The sequence below is a fragment of the Orycteropus afer genome, unplaced genomic scaffold (genome assembly GCF_000298275.1).
Source record: "Orycteropus afer afer isolate SDZICR_OR568_19922 unplaced genomic scaffold, OryAfe1.0 scaffold00049, whole genome shotgun sequence".
NCBI classification, from domain to species: domain Eukaryota; kingdom Metazoa; phylum Chordata; class Mammalia; order Tubulidentata; family Orycteropodidae; genus Orycteropus; species Orycteropus afer.
Window position 1 is genome coordinate 7800457 of NW_006921636.1, and position 26765 is coordinate 7827221.

The 26765-nt window shown below is 47.7% G+C and overlaps 1 protein-coding gene across 1 annotated transcript in view; it reads left to right on the plus strand.

Annotated features, from left to right (window-relative positions):
• The first annotated feature begins 75 nt into the window (after nt 1–75).
• Nucleotides 76–26765, plus strand: part of PREX1 (phosphatidylinositol-3,4,5-trisphosphate dependent Rac exchange factor 1) — a 254992-nt gene continuing 228302 nt past the window's right edge. The window contains exon 1 of the mRNA XM_007938333.2: nt 76–294. Within this exon, the coding sequence (XP_007936524.1) occupies nt 76–294 (219 nt within the window). The remainder of the gene's footprint in view (nt 295–26765) is intronic.

A 26765-nucleotide genomic window follows, 5' to 3' on the forward strand; every position in this document is an offset into this window, starting at 1 on the left:
GCCTGGACGCCTGAGCCGCCGTTCGGCGCGACCTCCGCGCGGGAGAAAGAGCCGGCGCCGCGCCGCCGCGCTAGAATGGAGGCACCCAGCGGCAGCGGCCACAGCGGCGACGGGGCTGGGGACAGTGCTCACCCGGAGCCCCCGGCCCCCGGTGCCGCAGCACCCAGCTCTGGCCCCGGCCCGTGCGCTGCCGCCCGGGAGACGGAGCGCCAGCTGCGCCTCCGCCTCTGCGTCCTCAACGAGATCTTGGGCACCGAGAGGGACTACGTGGGCACCTTGTGCTTCTTGCAGTCGGTGAGTGGCTCCGGGCGCCAGTCCTGCTCCGGAGCGCGGAAGCCTCTAGCCCGGGAGGGTCCTTTCCAGGCTGTGGCCGCAGTTCCCGGGGGCCGCGAGAGGTTCCTTGGAGGCTCCCCGCGGGTGCCATAGAAAAGTGGGGCGATTGTGATTCTCCAGAGCTCTGCTGTCGCCTCCCTGGCCGGCCCGCGGTCCAGCGCCGACCAGGGGTCTCCTACACTCCTTTTCGCCCCGGCATGCTGCCCTTTTGTCTTTTTCTCCCCCCTCCCCGCCTTTCAAATAGTTTTAAAATTAGTTACATCCGCGAGGCAGGGGCTCTGGGACCCAGGCGCCGGCAGCTTTTGCTGTTGCGTCTTTTCTTGGGGAACTTGTTCGCCTCCTGGTGCTCCGCCGTATACTCATCTGGAGGTGGAGCGGCCCCCAGGAATCAGAGGCCAGCGTCCCTCCGCGTTGAGCAGAGGAGGGTAAAAGCTGAAGCCCAGAGGTGGGACGGAAGTGGGCAAAACCCAGGAGACCCTCCTCCAAACCCTCCGCCGCCACCGCCAGAGTCGAGCAGAGGTAGTTTCGAACTCACGATTTGGCGGTCTAGGGCCCCACACCTCACAAATTGCAATACCGGGCTCAGACACTGCTTGTAACAACTGAGCGCTTTCTGTGTGCCTGTCACTTACATGTGACACAAAGCTTTAACCTTCACAAGTGGCACATAAAGTAGGGACCAGTATTCCCACCCGCCCACCTCCCCACCCCCCGTTTTTAGCTTGGGCGAGTTAGCTCCAGAGAAGTTGACTGACTTGCCCAGAATCACACAGCTGGTTAAGTTGGGATATTGCCAGAGCAGTCCGTCCTGTGCTCTTAACCCCTGTTCTGTGCTGCTTTCTTTTTTGTTCTCCCTGTAAGAGGAAGGAGCTACTTCTCTACTCTCTTAGGAAGTGAGAAAAGTGACTAGGGGCCAGAGGAGGTGGGACAGGGCAGAGCCTTGGATGGGAGTTAGGAGACTCAGGGGCTTTCATCTCCACGCCTCCTGCTGGGACTTCATTTACTGCCCTCCTTTGCTCCAGGAAGTCTGTTAATCCTGGCTCAGGAAGGGCCGGTGGGGGGTGGTGGCTCCTTCAGAGACCCCAGAGCTGGGCTCTGCAGCTCCCTGGCTCTGAGAAAAAGAGGGAGAAGCGAAGTCTCTGGGCTCCCAGTGGCTTGGGGGTGCACCTGGGGCTGTGAGAGATCCAAGTTCCACTTCTGGGAGGAGAGAGTCCTTCTCCCTGGAAAAGGACAGGAACGTGTATGTGTGTGTGTGTGTGTGTGTGTGTGTGTGTGTGTTGGTGGGAATGCAGAGGCCCTGAAAACCACTGGGTCCAGGGACCCTTTGTAGAAAGGCTTGTAAGAATAAGACACTTGGCTCCCTCTCTCACAGTTAAACGTGCTCCGTGGAAACTGGCAGTTTCTGAACTGAAGCTGTAGACGACCCTGATCTCTGTCAAATTCTGGGGAACTCCTCACTTCTCCTTCCCAGCGGCTGCCTGCTCATCAGTCAGGAAGGGAAACAGGAAGCACAAACAAATTTTTATTTTAATGGGAGAGAAAATACACCTCTCCCATGCTCCTGTCCTAAGTGATGTGGTTTCCAAAGAGATGTAGATTGTGTTGGGGTTAACGGTGGTTTTAAACTGTTCATGTGCAGAATCCAAGCAAGTTGGGATAATGGAAATTGATTGGGATCAACCATTCTTGTTTCTTCACGAAACAGAAAAACCAAAACAACAGATTTCTCTAGTTCTTTATTATCGCCTTGACACTGTATATTCTGAGTTCATCCAGTGATTTTGTTGCTGATGTGTCTGTTGTGGGATGAACTGGTTTTGAGTCTGACATCTCAGACCTAGTATGTCAACTGTCCTGGCCTCAGTTTCCCGATCTGTAAAACAGGGAGAAGAGAAACCAGGCTTCCTTCTGGCTTTGTCTTTTTGGGTATCCCTAAGCTGGTGCCTGGTAGCATAGTGCCTAAGGCACTTGACTGCTAACCAGAAGGCTGGTGGTTCAAGCCCACCAGTCACTCCTCGGAAGGCAGGTTGGACAATCTACTTCCGTAGTGATACCGCTTCGGAAACCCAAGGAGGGATCACTATGAGTCGGGTCAGACTCGACGGGAAATAACAATAACAACAAGCTTCCAGAAACAGACTGACTCTGTAACTTGACCAGGTGCACCTCGGTGGTCAGTGAAGGCACAGGGGTCCTCTTTTGTCTTACTGTGTGCGAAATGTCCCCTAAACAACCTAAGGCTTTTTAGTTTTGAAAAGCCAGGGTTTAGAGCTTTAGGAACTGCTAATTACCAGGCTCTCCACGCAGCCAGGCTGGCAGCTTCCAGGTTGTGCCTTCCCACTCTCTCCTCCCAGTCTTCATATTTGCTAAGGGATTTTTTTTCCTTCTCTGTGGCGCTTGGTTAGGAAGCATGCACGGTAATCCCTCCCTGCTTTTAATTCCATATGGTAGAGGCAGGCCTCACAGCTTTCCTGGGCTCCTTGTGCCTGGTTTCAGGGCTCCCCAGCCAGTGGAAATTAAGCCTCTATGATAGGCTGAGCATTGTGCGTGCTGCCTAAAATCCAGGTCTGAGTTCGTGCCCTCAAGGAGAGGACAGTCCAGTCTAGGGTGCAAAATGGGGCTTGAAAAAAATCCCAGTGCAGACCAGGTTTGCTGGTCCAAGAGAGCCTGGGGGAACAACTGAGACTATGGTCCCTAGCTGCCTTTCAGGTCTGGAATTGAATCCACACCTGTGGCTTCCAGCCAAATAAAAGACAGGCATAAGAGTTGAAAATGTACCTGAGGTAGATATCCCTTGGAGAGAACAATCATGGGAGAAAGAAGGGCTGTTTATGCACAGGGAGACAGCTTAGGGGGCAGGGGTGCATGGAGGGATGGACACAGGGAAGAGGTAATTATCTGAAGGAAGTGGGAGGGGAGGTGTTGCATTGGGGAAATTGTAGTCGATGTCATGAGACAAAGTATATGTGAACTGCTGTATGGAAAGTGAATTTGCTCTGTAAACTTTCACCCAAATCACAATTAAAAAAAAAAAAAAATCCCAGTGCAAGACTGGGGTCAGAGCTTTGAGCTGTGTGACCTTGGACAAGTCACTTAGCCTTTCTGAGCCTCAGTGTCCTCATCTGTAAAATGGAGGATGATCATTGTTGTAGTTATCATCGTGTTGTACAGCTGCCCCCTAGGGTTTCCTAGACTGTAACCTTTATAGGAGCAGGTCACCAGGTCTTTTCTTCCTTGCAGCGTCTGGTGGGTTCGAACTGCCAGTCTTTCAGTTAGCAGCTGAGTGCTTAACCATTGCACCACCAGAGCTCTCGAGGATAATAATAGATCTTACTTTATAGGGTTTTAAGGAGGTTTACGTGAGTTCTATATATGTATATAAAATCATTAGCACGGTGCCTGGCGGGTGGTAAGGTGTATGTTATCATCTGTTGTGTTGTGTTGGCTCCAACTGATTGGGACCCCCTATACAACATCACCAAGTGTTGCCTGGTCCTGTTCCATGTGCAGGATTGTTGGTATGGTTGTGTCTTTTGTTGCAACCACCGTATTGGACAGTATTCTGTTGTGATCCATAGGGTTTTCATTGGCTAATTTTTGGAAGTAGATAGCCAGGCTTTTCCATCTAGTCTGTCTTAGTCTGGAAGCTCTGCTAAAGTCTACTCACTATGAGTGACTCTAGGAGCTCTGGTAGCATAGTGGCTAAAGCACTTGACTGCTAACCAGAAGGCTGGCGGTTCAAACCCATCAGCCACTCCTCGGAAGGAAGGCTGGGCAATCCTACTTCCGTAGTGATACTGCCTTGGAAACCCAAGGAGGGGTCGCTATGAGTCGGGGCTGACTCGACGGCACATAACAACAACAACAACATGAGTGACTCTGCTGGTACTTGAAATACCAGTAGCGTAGCTTTCAGCATCACAGCAACATGTAAGCCACCACGGTATAACAAACTGATGGCTGGTGGAGTATGATACACAATTACCAGTTATTATCATTAATTAGTATCATTACTATCCTATAATAACTAAACAAATAATCCAGATGGCTTACAGGATTTTTGGCACCCAGAGAGCAGGGGTGATCAGGGAGGGCTTCCTGGAGGAAATGAGGTCTGAATCAGCACTGAAAGGAGGACAGGGACTCTGAGTGAGTTTTCTTTTGACTCGTTAAACTCCATCTACAAGAACTAGTGGTTTTGTTTGTTTCCAGGGCTCGGGGGGCTCTCTGGTTTCTCAAGAATCTCCCCACCTTGCCCTACCTCCTTCAGGAGCTAGATTGAGTCCCCCTCCTCACTGCCAAGGGGACTGCTGGTCTTAGTGTCATGTTTTGTGTGTTGAAGAGTCATGAAAGGGAAAGGACCAGCCTCTCCTAGAGATGCTGTGTCTCTTGGTGGAAACCATAAAGGTTGTAGGAGAAAATGCCCTGGGTTTTCACTTGGAACCTTGGATCTCAATGTTTAGACCCCCGGCTGTGTTGTGTGCCTCCTGTGTGGTCTTGGGCAATGTTAATAATAATGATGGTGTTACCAAGTAGAGGCTGAGGATTATTAATTATTTACCGTTCTAAGCATTTAAAATATATTTTCATTTTCCCATCACCTCTATGAAAGGGAAAGGGTGCTGATGTTATCCTCATAGACAGATGAGGAAACTGAGGCAAAGAGAGTTTAAGTGTGCTGCACTGGGTCATGTGGGAAGCTCTCAAGTGACATTGTGGGATCAGAATCCAGGCTGCCCTACTCCAGAACTCATGGCCACGACCATTCTGCAAGCTGCCTCTGGCTTATAAAGGGCTTGGCGTGTGGTTTATTAAGGTGACAGAGCTGAGATTTGAACCCAGCTCTGTGTGACCCTTAACTTCCACTAATGCTGCTTCCTAGTCCGTCCACTGCAGAATAGGTGGAACCATGGAAGGGTGGGAATGGTGGGTTCGTCTCCAACTTTGCGGGTCTGGGGTGGTTGAGTGAGGCGCTTTACAGGCAGACTACTGGTGTTTAGATTCCGGCTTTACCCTGCACAGACTGAAGGTGACCCTGGGCTGACCCCTGACCTGCTCTGTGCCTCAGCCTTGTCGTCTGTACAGTGGACATGGTGTAACCACAGCATTATAGGGGTGTTGTGAAGCATGAATGAGCCTGAAGTGAAATCTCTTAGAATGGGGCTGGGCACATAGTTGTTGTGGTTTTGGGTGCTGTCGAGTTGTTTCATCGGATGTTTCCTCTGCAGAGCCGGTGGGTGGCTGTGAACCTCCAGCCTTTGAGTTATTAGCCAAGCACTTAACTGTTCTACCACCAGGGCTTCTTAGGTACATAGTAGGTACCTAGAATGCCATGATGGCTTTCCGGGGGATGTGCAGTAATATGAGTGGGTGGGTGAGGTTGTCTGGGGCTCAAAGGCTCCCCTCTCAGAGATGAAGTGAGAGACCTCTAAGCCCAGGCCCACTTGCCTTTTGGTTGGATTGGTTTGGGGTCCTTGCCTGTAAGGGGAGAGGCCTCATGCCAGTGGGTCCTGTGATGGGCATGCCAGGCAGCTGGAACGGGAGGAGAGAGAGGGCCTGGAAGGAAAGGCAGAGGGACCGCTCAGGCCCTTGCAGGGCTCCGTGTGGCTGGGGAGGGAGACCTGTCACTCCTGGGCACCAGAGAGCCTGCCCTGAGTGGCTGGGGTCCCTGAAGAACAGGGGGTGTGGGCAGACAGCTCCCAGAATGCTTTCTGTGGTTCTGCTTTGAGAAGAGGAGAGAAGAGGAGAGCTTTTCTTATTGGTGCTCTGGTGGCCAAAACAAGAAACTGTGGTTTAGTGTTGTCACTCTTTGTTGTTTCTTCAAGATTCTGTACTCCTCATCTCGCACTAGGAAGAAATGCCGGTGGTTGGGGGGTGGGAGGCAAGTTTTTGATGCTGCAATCATGAAAAAGAATGACGTGCCCATGAGTTGGGGGATTTTCACGTGAGAGTGTTTTGAAAAGTAATATGCTCTGTCATCCTGAGTATAACACAATGCTATTTTTGGAAAACAAACAATAACCATAATATATACAGGTACCTTGCATGTCTATGGAGTTTTAGGATTAAGCACTCAGCTGCTAACCAAAAAGTCAGTGGTTTGAACCCACTAGCCCTCTGTAGGAGAAAGACCTGGCAATTTGCTCCCCAAAAGATTACAGCCTAGAAAACTCTGTGGGGCTCATAGCAGCCCCCTTTGGGTTTCTGAGGCAGTAAATCTTTACGGAAGTAGATTGCCCAGTCTTCCTTCTGTGGAGTGGCTGGTGGGTTTGAACCGCCAGCCTTCTGGTTAGCAGTCAAATGCCTTAGGCGCTATGGTACCTGAGCTCCTTGTAACAGCACTCACTTTGTATGTGTAAGGTTACAGGTGCTTGGAGAAGAGTATGGAAGGATGTGTGTCATGTGGAGAGAGGCAAGCAGGAAGAAAAGAAAGGAAAAAAGTGTACCTGGAAATCTTGTGTAATAACTCTCTTTTTATAAAATTACTCATGTGTTGCAAATATATATATATATATTTTCATATAACCACCTTATTTAATAGGCTTTTCTAATAATAAAATTTAAGCTGAATCAGGGAGAGAAGGAGTTTTAAAAACAATTAAAAAATAATGTATGGTACTTTCACCATACAGACTCTTGCACGCTAAGATGCCAGCAGTTGGTGAGCTGCCTACCACAACTTTGTAACACAGGAGCAACGGAGAGAATGCCAGTAGTGGCCCAGAATAATAGGTAACTAGTTTTGCAAAAATAATTTCCCATTGAATATAATGAGACATGAAAACAAAACTAAAACACTCTAGCTTTAAATGTCCCATAAACAAAGATGCCCCATAAACTTTTGAGGAGAAATGCCTGAGAGTAGAATATAGACTTGTGCCAGTTGTGGAAATGTATTTTTTAAAAAAACATCCATAGGCTGGAAGAGCTGCGTTTTCAGCATGGCTAATGCAAGGACACTATTAATAACAATCTGCCAACACTCTGATTGTGCAAAACATTTGCAAAGCCCGTGTTAAGTATTCTCTGCGTATTCACTCAAAAGTTCTAGTTATTACTGTGTTTCCCATTTGACACGGGAAACAGGCACAGAGAGGCTGAGTCGGTTTCCCGAGAACACCCAGCTGGACAGAGCTGGAAGTCGAACCTAGGTAGTCTGGCCTCCAAGCCCACACTCTGTACTACTGCCCTGAACTCCCCAACATGATGCTCCATTCATGAGCAAAGCTGCTGCTTTTGGGGGACTCCTGGGCTGCCTGTGGAGACAAGAATGGAGCCCAAAGGGCCCAGGGAGCTGAGCTTACAGATGCGGGAGAGGCTGGGTCAGGCACTCTGTGTGGGCTGAGCAGAGTCGGGATGTCAGTGAAAATCTTTTGATGATAAAAACTGAAGTGTCTGCAGGTGTTAGAGTGGTCCTGTCTTTTGCACACAGAAAATGGAGGCACATACAGTAGGATCAAAGAGATGAGACTGCTTTTCTCACCCTGCAAATATTTTTGGAGTGCCTGCTGTATATTTCATGGATTGTGTATTTCTAGGCCGTGGGGATGCAGCAACAATGGGGAAGTACTGTCCTTGTCCTAGAACAAGGCTGACCATCAGAGACGCTGCAACTGGTGCATGGAATTGAGCACGGGTACCCTGGCAGCCCTGCACTTAGTTATTCTAGCATCTGTCCTTTAGGAAGAGATGGATAGGGTTGATGTTTCTGGCTTTTGGGGGACTTCAGGGTACCCCCTGTTTTTAGACAGGGTGCCCCTTTATTAAGTTAGTGAGCAGAAGACCTGTTGGCTGAGAGCCACACCCTCAGATGAAAGATGAAGAAACCCACATCCTATTTGCTTCACAGCCCCCCTCCCCCTTGGAGGTTTTGCAAGAGTTAAGTCTTTGAAGCAGGGCATGCCTGGCTGCAGCAGAAGCTGACCCCTAAGGTTTTTGTGACATCTCATCTTTTTTTTTTCCCCCCAATAGACACAGGCTTTCTGGCTAGAACCCTGTGGGTGGTGGGTGAGCAGGGTGGGCTAGTTCTCGAACCAGAGTGCAGTTTCCACTGCACTGGGGGCCGGGGTAGGCTGATTCTGGCCCCCAGAGTTAGGAGACTGTAGAACTTGAAGGCAAGTCAGGTAGGTTATTGGGTCCCAAATGCTTTGCTTTGCAGGTGAGGCACGAGGCGGCCCTCAGAAGGGGGGTGTGCTCTGGGTAAAGAGTGAAAGCCCTCGGTGGGGGGGCCCTGGGTGGACCCACATCTTTCACTCCCAACCCCTGGGCATTTGTTTTAGCTTGGATCAAAAACCAAAAAACCCAACCCAGTTGCCATCAAGTTGATCCCAATTCACAGAGACCCTGTGAGACAGAGTAGAGCTGCCGTCTAGGTTTCCCAAGGCTGTAGTCTTCACGGAAGCAGACTGCCGCGTCCTCCGAGGAGCCGCTGGTGGGTCTGAACTGCTGACCTTTCTTTTCAGTTAGCAGCCGAGTACTTAGCCTGGATCAGAGTCCCTGTATAGTAGTTTCCATAAGGGGCATCTGCAGCCCTAGAAGGTGGTAAGGGGTACCTCTCTCTACTCCTGTTTAACTTAAGTTTCAATTACCCACTTCATTGTAGTTGGTTCCGCATCTCTTTCAGAGTGAAAGCCAAAGGCCTTACAGTGCCCCGTGAGGCCCCGCATGATGGGTCAGTTGCCTCCCTGACATCACCTCCAGCGCTTTTTCTCGAAGCCCCTTCACCCTCGGCTACTCTGCCTCCTTGCTGTTCTCCCAGCGGCCCGGTCCCAGGGTCTTTGCCCTTGCTCCTGCCTCTGCCAGGAATGCTCTCCACTCAGATAGCCTGTGGCTTCCTGCCTCACTCCAGTGAAGTGTGTGTTAAAAACCAAGTGTCTTCTTACCAAGATGCCTTTTTCTGTCCCCCACCCCCACCCCTCCCCGCCCCGTGGCGTAAACTAATACAAATTTGTTGTCTCACAGTTCTGGAGGTCAGAAGGCCAAAGTCAAGGCGCTGTTGGTAGGGCTCTGTGCTCTTTGAAGGCTCTTGGGACGAATCCTTCCTCACACTTCCAGCTTCCATGGCTCCTGGCAATCCTTGGACTGCCTTGCCTTTTGGAAACCATTTATCTCATAAGGGTTTAATATCCAGCATATATAAAGAATTCTACAACTTAACTACAGGAAGATAAATAATGCATAGGCAAAGGACTGGAATAAACAGTTCACTGATATGTCTTTGAAACACACAGTTTCACATAAATGACACTGTGTCAGGTATGCTAGGAGCTCTGATGACCCAGTGCCTAAGGCATTTGGCTGTTAACCAGAGGTTGGTTGTTCAAACCCGCCAGCCTCTCCGTGGATGGAAGATGGGACAATCTAGTTCCATAAAAATATAACACCTTGGAAACCCAGTGGGGGTCGCTGTGAGTTGGAATCGACTTGATGGTAGTGAGCTTGTTTTTTTTTTTTTTTTTGGGTCAGGCACACTGATGTGTTCTTCCAGCTCCACTGTCCACTCGGGGAGGCCTTCCTTGGAAAGTAGCTCCCCCCCCACATCAGCACCCCTGATGCTCTTAGTCATTTTCCCCCATAGCATTTACCCCTGTGTGTCATTTACTTATTTGTTTTAGCCCGTACCCCACTCACAATACCCCCCTCCCCCAGGGCAGCCCTCTTGTCCTGGGGGTTGGTTTGTTTAAGGCTTTGTCCCTAACAGGAGCCTGGTGGCACAGTGGTTAAATGCTCAGCTGGGAAGCAAAAGGAAAAAGAGGTGGCAGTCAGTTCCCATAAAGGTTATGCCCTGGGCAATGCCATGGGGCACTTCTTCTCTGTCCTATAGGGTCGTTATGAGTCAGAATCCACTTGATGGCAATGAGTGTCCCTGACCAGGACAACACTAGGCACATAGCGAGTGTCCAGTAATTCTTTGTTCCTTGAGTGACTGAATGGGCAACACATGGAAACATTCTTCATATAAAAAAAGTAAACATTACAGATAAGGCTGAAATAAGGCTTTTCAACTTCAACACTTACCATTTGGGGCTGAATAGTTATCTGTCATGGGAGCTATGGTGGCGTAATACCTAAGGCATTTTAACTGCTAACCGGAGGGCTGGTAGTTCAAACCCACCAGCCACTCCTCGGAGGGAATATCGGGCAATCTACTTTTGTAGTGATACTGCCTTGGAAACCCAGGGAGGGGTCACCGAGAGTTGGATCCGACTCGACTGCGGTGAGTTTGATTTTTTGGTTTGGGTTATCTGTCACGGGGGTTTGTCCTGTGTGCTGTAAGGTGTTTGACAGCATCTCTAGCCTCTACCCACTAGATACACTTGCACCCCCTCTCCTAATTGTGACAGTCAAAAAATACCTTCAGACATTTTTGCCAAGTGTCTCTTGGGGCTCACAATTGCCCCTGGTTGAAACCACTGGGCCAAAAAATCTCCTTTGACCCCCAGCCCTGTTTTGGTGTTCTTGTGTGTATGTAGAAATATGTGGAATTGGAGTGTGTGTGTGTGTGTGTGTGTGTGTGTATACACAAGGCGTGTGATGTGGTTAGTGCCTCTCTCAGCCTTGGTCTTTGTATCAGCAGTGGGTCTTGGAAAGGGACTCTTTCTCCCTTGGCTTATGGCTAAGAGTACAGACTCGAGCACCTTGTAGCCAGGGTTCAAATCACAGCTCTGCCCTTGTGTGACCTTGGACAGGGCCCTTTGCCCCTCTGATCCCTGGTTTCCCCAGCTGTGAGAGACGATGATGGTCATAGCTCCCAGAGGGTTACTGCACGAAGTGAGCGGATGATCCAGGGAAAGTGCCTGGCCCGTCAGAAAAGGTCCAGGTTCGCTGCAGAACCTGCCTCCAGCTCACTCCTCCTCTCAGAGGAGGCCCCAGGAGGCACGGTAGCCCTCTAGCCTCATAGCCTGGGATGGATTTGAAATCCGTTTTGATTTTCCTAGCACCACGAGGATCAAGAGGGAACCCACCTGGCCCTCTTTTGTCTTGTGGTTGGACACTCAGTCTGTGTTTACCCACTTGTTCCTTCCCCAGGGCGGAATTGACAGATGATCCCTTGATCCTTGGCCAGGGGAGGCGAGGCTATTTCAGGCTGGTGGCACCATGGCTGCCAAAGGCTGGTGGAAAGAAGCAGGTGACCTTTGGCCACTGGGGCTGGGGGTCTTGGCTGTGCTTTCCCCTTTGCTGGAGAGGGTGGGCAGCTTCTGCAAGGGGGAGTGAAATGTAGGCCGTTGGTGCTTTCATTCACTAACTCAGTCATTCATTCAATAAAGAGGCATGAGGCACCCACATTGTGCCAGGCACAGTATTAGGTGCTGGCAAAGGTCCTGTCTTCATGGAATCTTTGGACCCTATTAGATAAAAGAGATCGCTCAAGAAGGTGTTAAGAGTTGTAGTAATAATTCTATTTACAGAGGTCCAACTATGTGCCAGACATTGTGCTCAGTGCTTTGCGTGGCTTATCTCTTTGAGTCCTTGCAACCCTCTGAAGTGTAGGTCATTATGACACCCATTTCACAGATGGGAAAACAAAGGTCCAGAGAGGTTGATTAACTTATTCAGGTTCATGCAGCTTGTGGGTGTGCCAGAAAGGAAATAAAACAGGACTAGGCATTTGACTGCTAACCAGAAGGCTGGTGGTTCAAAACCACCAGCCACTCCCTGGAAGGAAGATTGGGCAATGTACTTCCGTAGTGATACTGCCTCAGAAACCCAAGGAGGGGTCACTATGAGTCGGACGCGACTCGACGGCACATAACAACAACAACAACATAAGAGCTCTGGTGGCATAGCGGATAAGGTATCTGGCTGCTAACCAAGGTCAGCAGTTCAAACCCACCAGCTGGTCCACGGAAGGAAGATGGAACGATCTTCTTCTGTAAAGATTGACAGCCCCAGAAACCCAGTGGGGGTCGCTATGAGTAGGATTGGTCTTGATGGTAGCGAGTTTGGTTTTGGAGTTTTATGTTGGCTGTTAAGGAGCCCTGGTGGTGCGGCATTTAAACACTTGGCTGCTAACTGAAAGAACGGCAGTTTGAACCCACCAGCTGCTCTTTGGGAGAAAGATGTAGCAGTCTGTTTCTGTAAAGATTACAGTCTTGGAAACCATATGGAGTACTTTTATTCCATCCTATAGAGTCATTGGGAGTTGAAATTGACTTGATGGCAATTTTTTTTTTTTTTTAATGGTGATTAAGGGTGGTGGCAATGCCTTTGATGAGGTGGTCAGTGAAGGCCTCTGAAGAAGTAGTGGCCTCTGGGCTCAGTCCTGAAGGAGCCAACTGTGGAAAGAATTGAGAGATGTGTGTTCCAGGCAGAGGGAACAGCATGTGCAAAGGCCCTGAGGCAAGACCACACTTGGCTTGTTTGAGGAACAGCAAGAGGCCAGAGTGGCTGGAGGGGAGAATAGGGGAGATGTGGTTGGTGTGACTTGTAGGTGCAGATTGTGTGGGCCTCATATGCACGGGGATGGCTTTGGGTTTTGTTCCTTAGTGGGGCGAGGAGCCACTGGAAGGTTTTCAGCAGGAGTGTCGCATGGTGTAATTGATTTGAAAACCCCTGGGCAGTGATCTTCTTAAGGTCTCTGAAGTCACCTCCTGCCTCTGGCTGGCTTCTGGTCCAGGAGGGAGTGGCCACCTGCCCCTCCCAGGCAGAGTGAGGAGGCCTGGAAATCAGGAGTCCTGGCATCTGATCCTCCATCTGTGTCCAGGCTGCTGTGTGACCTGGAGTTGCCCCTCTCTGGGTCTCAGCATCTCTGTGGGTACCGTGTTAAACCTGATTGACTGGGGCAGGATATCTGGCAGAGATCAGCTGAGCTGACTGCCCAGAGAAGGATTGGGCCCCTATTTCTGGCTGGGGTGTGAGCAGTTGACAGGGTGGCTGCTGCTGGGCTGCGATGGCTGTTGATGGTGAGAAAGGGCCCTACTTCCTGTGAGAGAGGAAGGCACTCCTTGTTATTCTGTTCAGGAAACTAATTTGCATGATTAAAAACTGTTTGGAAGGATGTTGCACTCCACCCTGCACCCCTAGCCATCATGTTGTTGTTGTTGTTACGTGCCGTGGAGTCGGACCCAACTCATAGTTGATCCCTTCTTGGGTTTCTGAGGCAGTATCACTACGGAAGTAGATTGCCCAACCTTCCTTCCGAGGAGTGGCTGGTGGGTTTGAACCGCCAGCCTTCTGGTTAGCAGTCAAGTGCCTTAGTCACTACTGCATTATTAGCTCTCACCTCTGCCCTGTGGAGGATGTGTTTTTCAGACCCACTTCATGGATGAGGAAAACCGAGGTGCAAGGAGGTGACGTGCATGGTTTCAAAGTGGCTGGGACTGTTGCAATCCTAACTTGTTCCACCTGCTCTCAAACAGTCTGTCTTCACACACGGCCAGAGGGATTCTGTTGGAAAGAAGTCATTTTGTGTCACTGCCCTGCTCAGAGCCCTCCTGTGACTCACCCTTTCAAGGGCTCACCTGATTAGGTCAGTCTCATTCTGACTCATTTTTTTAAAAAGTTGTTTTTTTTGTTGTTATGGAGAATACATGTAGTAGAACATACACCAGTTCAACAGTTTGTACATGTACAGTTCAGCAACAGTGATGACATTCTTCGAGTGTGCCATCATTCTCATCCTCCTTTTCCAAATTACTCCTCCTCCATTAACATGGACTCACTGCCCCTTAAGTTTCCTATCTAATCTTTCAGTTGTCAGTTTCATCTCATATAGATAGTTCTTTAAAGGGTGCAGTGCTCAAGGCATTCTTTACTAGTGAAGCGAAACTAGTATTTGGTTTTAAGAAGACTTCTGGGGATAATTTTGGTTTAAGGTTTAATGTTTAAAGATTTTGTCAGGATACTAGTCCCAAGGGTTCATCTAGCCTCCAGGTTCCTCATGGCTCCAGAAAGTCTGGATTCTAGGAGAATTTGAAATTTGCTTCCACATTTTCCCCATTAACATTCAGTAATGGTAGCCAGGCATCATCCTGTTCTTCTGGTCTCCTCTCTGAATAATTGTTGATGAACTCACAGCCAACTGATTTGAGATCTCAATTACATCTGAAAAACCCCTTCATCTTTGATATTTAATATATAACATAACCTTTATTATGGAAGGGGAGTGAATTCAGCATCACAGTCTTGCCTACATGAAAGGGGGACTCTACAGGGGGTGGAAATCTTGGGAGCATCTGAAAATTCAGCCTACCACAGATAGTAGATGGTGGATTTGAACTCAGGACTGATTCCGGAGCCCATGTTCTTAACCACTGGATCTTCAGTGTAACAACACTCTTCCCACTTCCTGTTTGGGTTCCCCGTTTCGATGTGTCCTTCTCTCTTGCCTATTCCTGCCTTCCAAGCTTTGTTTTGGGGCAAGTGCTGCCCTTTTTGTCTCCTGTGGCTGATAGTTCTGAGGAGTAAGTTCCTCACCAGTGTCATTATTCACTTTCTAGGTCTGTCTATTATTTGGCTGAAAGGAGATTCCCAAGGGTTGGTTCAGTTCCAGGTTTGAAGGGCATCTGAGGTTCATAGTCTCAAGGGTTTCACCAGTTTCTATCAGATCAGCAAGTCTGGTGTTTTTTTTTTTTTTTTTTTGTGTGTGTGTGTGTGTGTGATTTTGAATTTTGTTCCATATTTTTCTCTCACTCTGTCCAGAACCTTCTGTAGTGATCCCAGTCAGAGTGGTCGTTAGTGGTAGCTAGGCACCATATGATTTTTCTGGTCTCAGGTTAGTGAAGGATGTGTGGTTCATGGGGTCTGTTAGTCCTTTGGACTAACTGTTTCCTAGCATCTTTGATTTTCTTTGGTCTGGCTGGGGAGAGACTAATAGTGGCATCTTAGATGGCCACTTGCAAGCTTTCAAGACCCCACTTGCTACTCACCAGAGTAGGATGAAGAACATTGTCTTAGTGGGGTATGTTATGCCAGTTAACGTAGATGTCCCCTGATATAGCCCCTTGACATTTGTTGAGACTTGGTTTATGACCCAAGATGGTCTATCTTGGGGACCATTCCTTGTGCATTTGAAAAGAATGCGTATTTTGCTGTTGTTGGAGGGAGTGTTCTATAAATGTCATTTAGATCAAGGTGGTTGATAGTGTTATTCATGTCGTCTGTATGCTCCCCGATTTTCGGTCCGCTTGTTTTCCCAGTTGCTGAGAGTGGACTGGAGACGTCTCCAACTGTGACTGCTGATTACATCTCCCTCCCTTTAGTTCTGTCTGTTTTCACTTGGTGAATTTTGAAGTTTTGTTGCTGGTACATACACATTTATGATTGCTGTGTCTCCCTGATGAATTGTCCCTTTATTGTTATTAAATATCCCTCTTTTTCACTGGTAATGTGCCTTGTGTTGAAGTCTGTTTTATCTGATACCAACACAGATCAGTTGGATCTGGCAGCCACGTCAGCTTTCTGTTTGCCATCTTTTTCCTTCCAGCCTATCTGTGTCTTTATATTTCAAGTGCATCTCTTATAGGTATGATATGTGCCAGTTGGATCTGGCATTTTTATCTATTCTGAGAGTCTCTTCTTTTTAGTTGGATTGTGTAGCCCATTTACGTTTAATGTAATTTTTGACAATGTGGGGTTTAGGTCCAGCATCCTGGCATTTCATTCTGGTTTGTTTGATGGCGGCAACACCAGTCATATGGGAGCTCCTTCCTCTCCCATCCTCACTCTGTTGAGGGGGTGGAGCAGAAAATGGAGCTCAACTAATTCCTAACTCTTTACTTTGGCCTACAAAGTCTTATGTGACTTGACTCTTCTCACCACTCCACTCTTATGTCCCCACCTTGTCATTCTTTCCCCAGTCCCACCAGCTTGCTTTCTGTTCTTGAGCTGTACCAAGTTGATTCCAGCCTCTGAGCCTTGGCGTTTGCTGGTCCTCTTTCCTGGAGCACTTTTAACTATGTTTTGCGTTGGGGGCCTTCTCCCTCTCTTTCAGATGTCACTTTCTCAGAGAGCCGTCTAGTCACTCGCTCAGCTTTTCCTCACCTACTTTCTTCTTGGTATCTGTCACTCTCTGAAATTAACTTGTCTCTTTGCTTATTTAGTGTCTGTCTTCCTATTACAGTATAGGCCACATGAGGTTGGGGTCTCGTTCTTGTGTATTCCCTGCCATATCCCCATTGCCTAGGACATCACAAGCACTCTGTTAGTATTTGTTGAATGAATGATGGGTGAATAAAAGATCAACTGAGGCATGTTCTGTGATGGGAGTGTTCCTGGTTCCTGGCAATTAAGGAGTGGCCATGACTTGGTCTGAGGGGTGAGGATCCCAGCCATGGGAGTGGCTGTAGACTGGCATCCTTGGCTTCCTCTCCTTATCACAACCTAGAGAGCAGAGGGATTGGACTGTTTTAATTGCAACATCAGGGAGCTCTGTTGTGGTCCTAGTCACCAACTGATGTCTGGCAAGGCTGTTGATTGGCTAGTTTTTAAGGTTCATTTGTGCTTGATCCCAAAGATAATAAAAACAGTAGGGTATGCCATAGCATGTTGCCTTATGTCATTTCACCTACAGGTGATCTCCCTCATGGACCCAAGTGTAGTAAAATGATATTTTGGGTATATATATTATAAATCCTACATACCTATGCAAACCCAAGCATGCTGTATTTATGGACAATTGAATACATTTTTCAAAGTTAATTTTTTTGTAACTTTAAAAAATTTTGGCATTTTCTAGCTTTCAACAATGGATTATCTAATATAACAAAAGCATGAACAGCAAAAGACAAAATAAATAAATGGGACCTCATAAAAATTAAAAACTTTTGTTCATCAAAAGGCTTTACCAAAAAAGGGAAAAGACAAGCTGCTGACTGGGAGAATATCTTCAGATACCAAACATCCAACAAGAATCTGATAACCAAAAATATATACAAAACTGTGACAACTTAACAACAGAAAGACAAATAACTCAGTCATAAAGTGGGCAAAAAACTTGAATAGTTGTTTCACAAAGAGGTCATTCACATGGCCACCAAACACACAAAAAGATGCTCAGTGTCATTAGCCATCAGAGGTGTGACTCAAAACCACAATGAGATGCCATTTCACTCTGATTAGGATGGCTAAGATAAAAATAAGTAACACAAAATAACAAATGTCGGCAAAAACCGAAAAAAAACCAGACCCACTGCCACCAAGTCCATGCTGACGCATGGAGCCCCTATAAACCAGAGTAAAACTGCCCCGCAGGTTTCCAACGCTGTAAATCTTGATGGAAGCAGGCAGCCACATCTTTATTCCACAGGGTGGCTGGTGGGTTTGAACCATAGACCTTTCAGTTGGCAGCTGAGCACTTTACCACTGTACCATCAGGGCTCCTCAACCACAGTACAGTGAATAAAATCAGGAAATTTCACATGGATACAACATTATACAACCCACACTTTGTATTCCCATTTTACTAGTTTCTCCTAAGATGTCCTTTAGACCTATCACATCACTGCCACTCCCACACCCAGTCCAGGACCCGGTCTTGGATGCCACCTGGTATTTAATTGTGCTACCTCTGGTCCTTTTGACTGTGATTTGTACCGTTTGTGCTGGCTGCAGAATCCCTTGGTTAAGACGTGGCTCTCCTTACCCTTGTCTTGGCACTAACACAGCTCTCTGAGTCACCCTCTTGGGCCTCAGTTTCCTCAGCTATAAACTGGGGAAGTCTCTTTATATCTCATGGGATTTGTCTTTTCTGCTGTGCCTTTCATTCAGCACCTGCTGCATGCCTGGACCTGTCTTAGATGCCTGTGATGCAGCGGTGTGCAGGCAGGGGGATGTTGGGTTCCTCAGGGAGCTCTGGCTCTTCTCGTTGCTCAGAGGATGAGATGGGGTTGACTAGAAAAATGCTCCCGGGGACGAGTGTCAGACCCTGGCTGTTTGCTGGTACCGTGCTCATCATAGAATGTTTGGAAAATAAGAGTAGAAACAACTTCCCCTTTGCATTTTGTTTTAACCCAGGTGGGATCATGCTGCACACATGACTGTGCAATTTTACCTCTTGCCTCTTTTGACCCTTTTGGGCTCTTCCTCGTGTCGCTACTCCTCTTCAGTAACGAACCTCTCTAATGGCTTCACAATGAAACACGAGGGTTCTGGGTCCCTCCTGTCTGATCCCCATCCCAGCCACTTACAGACGGTGTGATCATGGGCAGGTTGCTTCTCCTCTGTGTGCCTCAGTTTCATCATTTCTGAAAATGTGCCGGTCTCTTAGATTGATGGGAAAATTAAGGGAGTTTAGATCTGTAAGGAGTCCCTGGGTGATGCAAATGGTTAAGTGCTCTGCTGCTGACGGAAGGTTGGCTCACCCCGAGGCGCCTCAGAAGAAAGCCCTGGAGATCTGCTTCCAAAGAATCAGGCACTGTAAACCAGGGAGCGGTTCTGCCCACTCTGACACACGTGGACTGTAAACCAGGGAGCGGGTTCTGCCCACTCTGACACACGTGGACTGTAAACCAAGGAGCGGGTCTGCCTACTCTGACACACGTGGGATCTCCATGAGGCAGAGTCGGCTTGTTGGCAACTGGTGTGTTTCTTTTTGGCTTAAGACCTATAAAGCCTGTAAAGAACAATGTCTCCCATGTAGGAAGCACTCCACATCTATCAGCTATAATAATAAATAATGACTGTGATTGTACATCTTTGTTTGAGTGTTGCCGGTTTGTTGATTTAGTAATTGGGGACTGAAGAAGGCCTTGATTAAGACCGTTTGACCTCACTAGGCCAAGTAAATCATCCGTTGGCAACTGTTGTTAGTTGTTAGATGCTGTCGAGTCGATTCCAACTCAGAGACCCTGTGTACAACAGAACAAAACACTGTCCAGTCTTACACCATCATCACAATCCTTGCTACTTTGTACTATGTTACATTAAAATCTGTTGGTCCAATGAATGGACAGTTTACCCATGCATAATTATGTACCATTATGCACTGGTCATTCGGAACCTGTTGGATCACTGAATAAGGCAGGTCTTCCAAAGTGTAACCTGTTTTGCCATGTTGTTGTTGTTGTTGTTAGGTGCCGGCAAGTCATCTCTGCCTCACAGTGACCTTATGTACAATAAAATGAAACACTGCCTGGTCCTGCGCCAGCCTCACGAACCCCGCTATACCTGAGCCCATCATTGCAGCCACTGTGTCTCTCCATCTTGTTGAGGGCCTTCCTTCATCGGCAATTGTTGGTAGTGCTGTTGTTATGTGCCGTTGAGTCAGACTTGACTCATAGTGACCCCTCCTTGGGTTTCCGAGGCAGTATCACTAAGGAAGTAGATTGCCCAACCTTCCTTCCTAGTAGAATCCTAAAATCAGGTGGTTAGAGCTGAAAGAGGTGGAGACATCTTGGCCAATCTTCTCATTTTCCCAAGAGGGGAAACAGGCCTAGGGCTTGGCTCAGGGTTACCATGTGAGTTTGTGGCTGAATTGGAACTTAAACTCAGGTTTCCTGATTCCTGTTCTACTATTGTTTTGTCCAGTAGCTGACACTCCGTGGAGGATAGAGAGAGAGATTTAAATTGTGTCCAAATCAGTTGGCTGAATCCTGTGTCCCAGAGGATTCCTGGATTCCTTGACTTTTTTAGTGATCACAAGATGTGTGTGTGTGTGTGTGTGTGTGTGCACGCACGTGTGTCTGTGCTCACATGCACACTGATGACTCAGGTCTGAAGCCACTTACTGTGCCCTTTCTGTGGGCCAGGTCTTATATTAGCCACTGAGGACACAGACATGATTAAGGCAGAGACTCACTTTTGCTTATAGTCAGAACCGCGGGTTCCCAACTGGAGGTCCTCAGGCTAGATCAGGCCCATAAGTGGGTTTTGTGTGGCCTGCACAGTGTTTTTTTTTTCTTCTTAAATTTATTAGTTGCCAACCTTGAAAAGTCAGAAACTTTTCTGACTTCTTTTGAGTGATCAGCAGATTTTTGCACATCCGGCTCACATCCCTGTATGACAGCACTTTGACTGGAGCTGGACAGTGGCTGCCTCCTGTGGACAAGGCTTGCTGTATTTTGCTTGCCCCAGTGCCCAACCCTCCCTGACATCCTACTCACAGTGAAGTTGAATGCTCATTGTCATTTATCATTGTACTTGCGCAACTTTCTGTTTTTTTAAGTAGAGTTAAGAGGACATTGGAGTATTTCTTCCAGTCCTTGTTTCCATCATATGGAAAATTGAAAGACAGTCCAAGAAACTCACATTTTAACAAAAGTAGTAAAGTAGGAGGCTACAGGCTTCTCCTTGGAAGGGGAGCATATTCCTATGTGTTTATAAGCACAAGAAGCACTTCTCTGATCAAAGGATGCAACTTTATTGCCTTCATGAAGGCGACCCAGCCAGCCTTGCATTGCTGTTGCTTGCCCCGCCCTGTAGGCATTTCTGTGTGAGACACGGGCTCCAGTTTGTGGGTGATCCTTCTGATTCTGTGAGGTGGAGAAGAGGGGGGTTCTCGCTCAGAGAAGGAGGGGCCTTATGCTCCCCTCCAGGCTCTGTTGCTCAGACTTTCACTTCCTGTGGCATGGGGGCAAGCATTCCTTTTTCTTTGTTTGCAACATTAGCTGTTAAACCGGAGGTTCCCGTATCCGTCTGCTCTACTTCCTGAATCTTGCTCTGTGCTTAGGCTCCTCCAGGAGGTCGTGCAGTACAGGCCCCAGTGAGGAAGCAAGGGGGTCAGACCAGAATCCCAGGCTCCCTCAGTGCTGTCTGAGGCCTAGTTTCAGATCACAGGACCCTGGCACCATCCTGATTGAGCTTGGTGACTTTTTAGGTCTTTGCAGTCCATTGGAGAAGGTTTGGATTAATCAGCATTGATGATGATGGTGATGATGTTGGTATTAGCCAGTGCTGGTTGTCTCAGCCAGGATTCTTTGGTTGCAAGTGACAGAAAATCCAATTCGAACTGCCTTCAGAAAAAAATGAAAACACAAAAACAAAAACCCAAAAATGAAAATTGCTTGGCTTGTATTAGTGCATCCTCCTACTCATCCTTCTGTTCTCAACCTTAGATGTAACTTCCTCCAGGAAGTCTCCTCCCTGATGCCCCTGGGCTGGGATCATTTATTTATTCAACAAATATGTGAGTATCTGCTATGTGTCAGGTGGTATTCTAGATGCCAGAGATGCAGTGGGGAACAAAACAAAGTTCTTGCTCCCCAAGAGTTTCTAGTCTAGTGGCAAAGACAAGACAGTGATGAAAAAATCACATAAGATAATGCCTATTAGTGTTTGGTGCTGGAAAGAGAAGGAGGGTCTTGCTGCGATGGTGATATGTAAACCTGAAGGAAATGGCGGTGGGAGCTCAGTGGGAGCTCTTCGGGTATCTGAGGGAAGAGCATTCCAAGCACAGTAAATAGCCAGTTCAAAGGCTCCGAGGCAGGAACGTGTTCCAGGAACAGAAAGGAGGCCAGTGTGGCTGGAGGTGAGTGAGGAGGGGGAGAGTGATCGGAGGTGAAGTCAGGGAGGTGACGGTGGGAGTGGAGAGGCTAGTGGGCAGGTTGTGCAAGGCCTTGTGGGCCATTGTAAGGTCTTGCATTTTACCCTGAGTGGGCTGGGAGCCCGTGGAGCTTTGAGCAGTGGAGGGGCAGGATCCGTGTGACTTGGTTTTGCCTGACGGAGGAGAGTAGACTGTAGAGTGGTGTGTGGAGGCTGCATAGCCCAGGTGGGAGAGCCTGGCAGCTGGGACCCGGGTGGCCTGTGGCTGGTGAGAAGTGAGTTAATTGCATCTTTTGTGCTCCTGCCTCACTCACTAGCATTGTGACTGGGGCTGAGGTTTCCCCTCATTGCGCCTCCGCTTTCTCATCTGTGGAATGGGAGCAATGGAGCACCTGTTTATTGGGCTGTGGGGATGGATTGCATGGGGTGATGAACGTCAAGTTGCTTCCCAGAGAGCCTGGCATATCAAGCGCCCAGCAAACGTTTGTGGAATGAACCAGTGAGTGGATGGCAAGGAGTTTGGGGCTGCTCCAGCTCTGCCCGCGGCATCTGTCCTTGAGGTCAGCCCAGAGAGGGGAGTGTCCTGCTTCTCCCTCACGCTGCCCTCCCCTCCCCACCCACCGAGATTTGAATGAACAGAACCCAGAATGTTCCTGTAACAGTTTCTCCCCCTTTCCTAGGGACAAAGGCATCTTTGTTAGTCCCGGGTGTGAAATCCATTTCAGAAACGAGCATAGTCCAGGCTCAGGAGTTAGCTTGTGAGGACTGGGAGGGGCGTGTGGGGAGGAGTCTCGGTCCAGCCCAGGGCCTGCTTGTGGACAGCTTGCTCCCCCACAGCCCTCCATCATCTGGGCCCAGGACACTCTTGACGTTGGTAGCATTTTGTGAAGTGGAAACTATATGGAGCTACATTTCTGCTGAGTAACCATATTAGTCGACATCAATTTGCATGCCATTACCACCACTCATTCTCTCTCTCTCTCTCTCTCACACACACACACACACACACACACACACACACATGAGTGATAGATAATACCCGGTGCTGATATGGCTGTTGGAAAACAAACAGTTCCCCAAGCTGCTGATGGGACTGCCAATGACTTCTGTCTTTTGGGAAAAATAATCTGTTGTTGGAAAAAGAACCAAAAACTAAAACAAACACACATGCACATGCACACACACAAACACACACACAACTCTTAGATTCAACTTCTTTGGAAACCTCTCCTATAGAGCAAGTACAGAAAGTATATAAAACTGAAGTTGCAAAGATACTTATTTTTTGTTGATAAAGATAAAGTTGGAAAACATATGAGGGCGCATTAGCACTAATACTATGGATCATCTACACCTTGGGATATCAGGCAGCTGTTTAAAAGAATGAGTGTGAGCTCTGTCTTGTCATGAAGGGCTGAACATGCTGTCTTGTTGAGTAAGAAAGGAAGTTGCCGAATCAGACGCAGGCTCATGATCCCAACTGTGTAGGGAAGGAAAACATAAAATAATATGAAGACCTTCTTAGTGTTTTTTTTTTTTTTTTTTAATTGTGATTTGGGTGAAAGTTTGTGGAGGAAATGCATTTTCTATACAGCAGTTCTTATATATTTTGTGTCATGACATTGACTCGGTCCTCACAATGCAGCAGCTTTCTTCCCACTTTCTCCCTGTCGTTACCTTTTCCCTGTGTCCTTCTTTTCTGTGCATTTCTGTTCCCTGAGCTGTCTCCCTGTCCAAATACTGCCCTTCTGATCACCCATGTTTGGTTGTTCTAAGGAGTGTACCTACCTGGGGTAATTGTTCATCTTATATGCCTGTCTGTTGTTTGGCTAGAAGCCATGGGAGTAAGTTCAATTCAGGTCTGAAGGGTGACTAGGGGCCATTGTCTTAGGGGTTTCACCAGGCTCTATCAGACCAGTAAGCCTAGTATTTCTTTTTTTCTTTTACCATTTTTATGATTTTGAGTATTGTTCCACATTTTTCTCCTACTTTATCCAGGATTTCCTGCACTGATTCCTTTCCAAGTTGTTGACAGTGGTAGCCAGGCACCATATAGTTCTTCTGGTCTCAGGGTCAAGTAGGCTGAGGTTTGCATGGTCCACTAGTTCCTCGGACTAATTGTTTACACGTGTCTTTGGTTTTCTTCATTCTTCTTTGCTCCGGATGAGGAGAGGCCAATTTTTGCATCTTGAGGGCCACTTACAAGATTTTAAGACCCCAGTCATTAGTCACCAAAGTAGGATGTAGAACAATGTTTATTGTGCCAAAGCTTGATGTCCCCCACAACCACGGTCCCGAGCCCAGAGGCCCAACAACTCACTCCCTCAGTGTGATTGGCTATGACTTAAGAAGTTACCATGACTTTGCCCCCTGTTAGTTCTGTTTATATGGACATTCTTATATTACATACAAATACGTATATAGAAATACTGTCTGCCAGACTTACATATGGTCATGAGGTATGTTCCCTTTTATCTAGACATACCTAAATGTTCAGCCTGTGTACCTATGTATCTACTCATAGGTTAGTGTTTGTTAGTACTGATAATGCAGTATTGTGTATATAAAAGTATTTATCTGTTGTCTGTTATTTTTGTGTACTCTCTGTGTCTTCCTTTCATTAGTGTTACTGTGTTGATAACTCAGTTTTGGTATATTCCCTTTCCCTTCTTGGTGGGTATGTTTGAGTGTAGAGAAAGGTACTGCAGGATGTGCACCAGAATGTTAGTATTGTTGGCTTTGGGCTGAGGAAGGGGGGGGGGCGTGTAGAGAAAAATTGTTTATTTCTCTTCGCACATTTTTATGCATTGCTTCACAAGCTATAATTAACACATTGTTTTGCAAATTGTTGTTAGGTGCCATTGAGTTGGCTCCAACTCATAGTGACCCTGTGCACAACAGAATGAAACACTGCGCCAGCCTCACAATCCTTGCCATACCTGAGCCCGTCGTGAGCAGCCATTGTATCAGTCCATCTCGTTGAGGGCCTTCCCCTTTTCTGCTGACCCTCCACTCTACCAAGCATGATATCCTTCTTCAGGGGATGGCCCCTTCTGACAACACGACCAAAGTAGGTGAGACGAAGTCTGGCCATTCTCGCTTCCAAGGAGCATTCCAGCTGCACTTCTTCCAGGACAGATTTGTTAGTTCTCGCAGTCCATGGTACTTTTAGTATTGTTCACTAATACCACAACTCAGAAACATCAATTCTCCTTTGGTCTTCCTTATTCATTGTCCAGCTTTCACATGCATAGGAGGTGATTGAAAACACCATGGCTTAGGTTTGACGTATCTTAGTCTTCAAGAGATATCTTTGCTCTTTAGCACTTTAAAGAAGTCTTTTGCAGCAGATTTGCCCAGTGCAGTACGTTGTCTGATTTCTTGACTGCTGCTTCCATGGGTGTTGATTGTGAAACCAAGTAATATGAAATCTTTGACAGATTAAGGTAGACTAATAAAAAAGGATGGTTATCGACTTCTTATCCTTTAAAATTCTGAGGTTTGAGGGAGGGACTGCTGGATTCCCTACACAGCTGGTGTGTGGTGCACCTGTGTTGGGCAGTGGCAGCTGGAATAGGATGCTTTCTGGGCCCTCTGGGGTCAGAAGCATAAAGAATAATTTCATTATGCTATGTATGTGCCAAGGAGCTCTGGTAGTGTAATGCCTAAGGCACTTGACTGCTAACCAGAAGGCTGGCAGTTCAAACCCACCAGCCACTCCTCGGAAGGAAGGTTGGGCAATCTACTTCTGTAGTGATACTGCCTTGGAAACCCAAGGAGGGGTTGGCTATGAGTTGGGTCTGACTTGACGGCACATAACAACAACAACAACAACAACAACAACAACATGTATGTGCCAAGTCAGGCTGCTCTGGCGCTGGGTCCCTTAGCCGTGTCTCTCTCTCTCTCTCTGTGGACACCTTTCCCCACCACCTATCCCTCCTTCCTTTTCCTCCAAGGCATCAGGCATGTGCCTGCCTCCAAGTCTTGAACGTGCTGTTCCTGTTGCCAGCTTTCTTTCCCTAGATATCAGCATGGCTGCCCACTTTCTCCAGCCATGCATCTGCTCAGATGCTACCTCCTTGGAATGTCCTTCCCTGACCATTCCATGAATAGTGGATTCCTTTGAGTTTTTCCCCTAATTCAGAATACCTCCTTGGGAAGCCCTTCCTGCTGCTCTCAAGGAGCTGTGAGCCTCCTTCACTCTGTATCTCTCCTGGGCCTACACCACATTCCTCCTGGTGCTGGAGCTGTTTGGGGTCCAGCTTGACCTTGGTGTCTTCTGTGCTGAGCCCAGGAAGTCAATAAATACTTGTTAGGCCCACAGTGTGAGGGGCCCTGGTGTAACAGCTTTAGTCTCATTCCTCTTTGAACCATCTGTGATCTGGGACAAGCCACTTCTTTGTGATCTGGGACAAGCCACTTCTTTGAGTCTCAGTGTCCTCAGTAAAGGGGGGAATCATAATAATACCTTGCTTCCAGGCTTATTAAGGAACTTTGGTGGTGTAGTGGGTAAGACATTTGGTGGCTAACTAGAAGGACAGTGGTTCAAATCCATCAGCTGCTCCATGGGAGGAACCACTTTACACTGCTTGGATTTACAGCCTTGGAAACCCAATGGGGGGTTGCTGTGAGTTGGAATTGCCTTGATGGCAGTGGGTTTTTTTCTCTAGGGTTATTGTCAGTCTGAAATGAGCCTTGATGCATGAATGATGTTTAGTGTGGTTCTAGCATATATTAAGTGCTCAATTAATATTAACTACTATTAATAGTAATGAACCAATTTGGAGCTTAAACAGTGAAAGTGACCATCCCCAGAGTACCTACTGTGTGTCAAACCTGTAGATAACAGGATTGTATAAACCACCCCCTAGTCTTCAGAGGAGTAAGCCCCAGGGATACAGGTGAGGAGAGACAACTCAGGGACGTCCAAAGCAGCAGGCCAGAAGAGCAGGAGAAAGGGGATTAAAAGCCAGGAAGCCAGACAGAGGAACAGTCAGCCACAGGGACCCAGG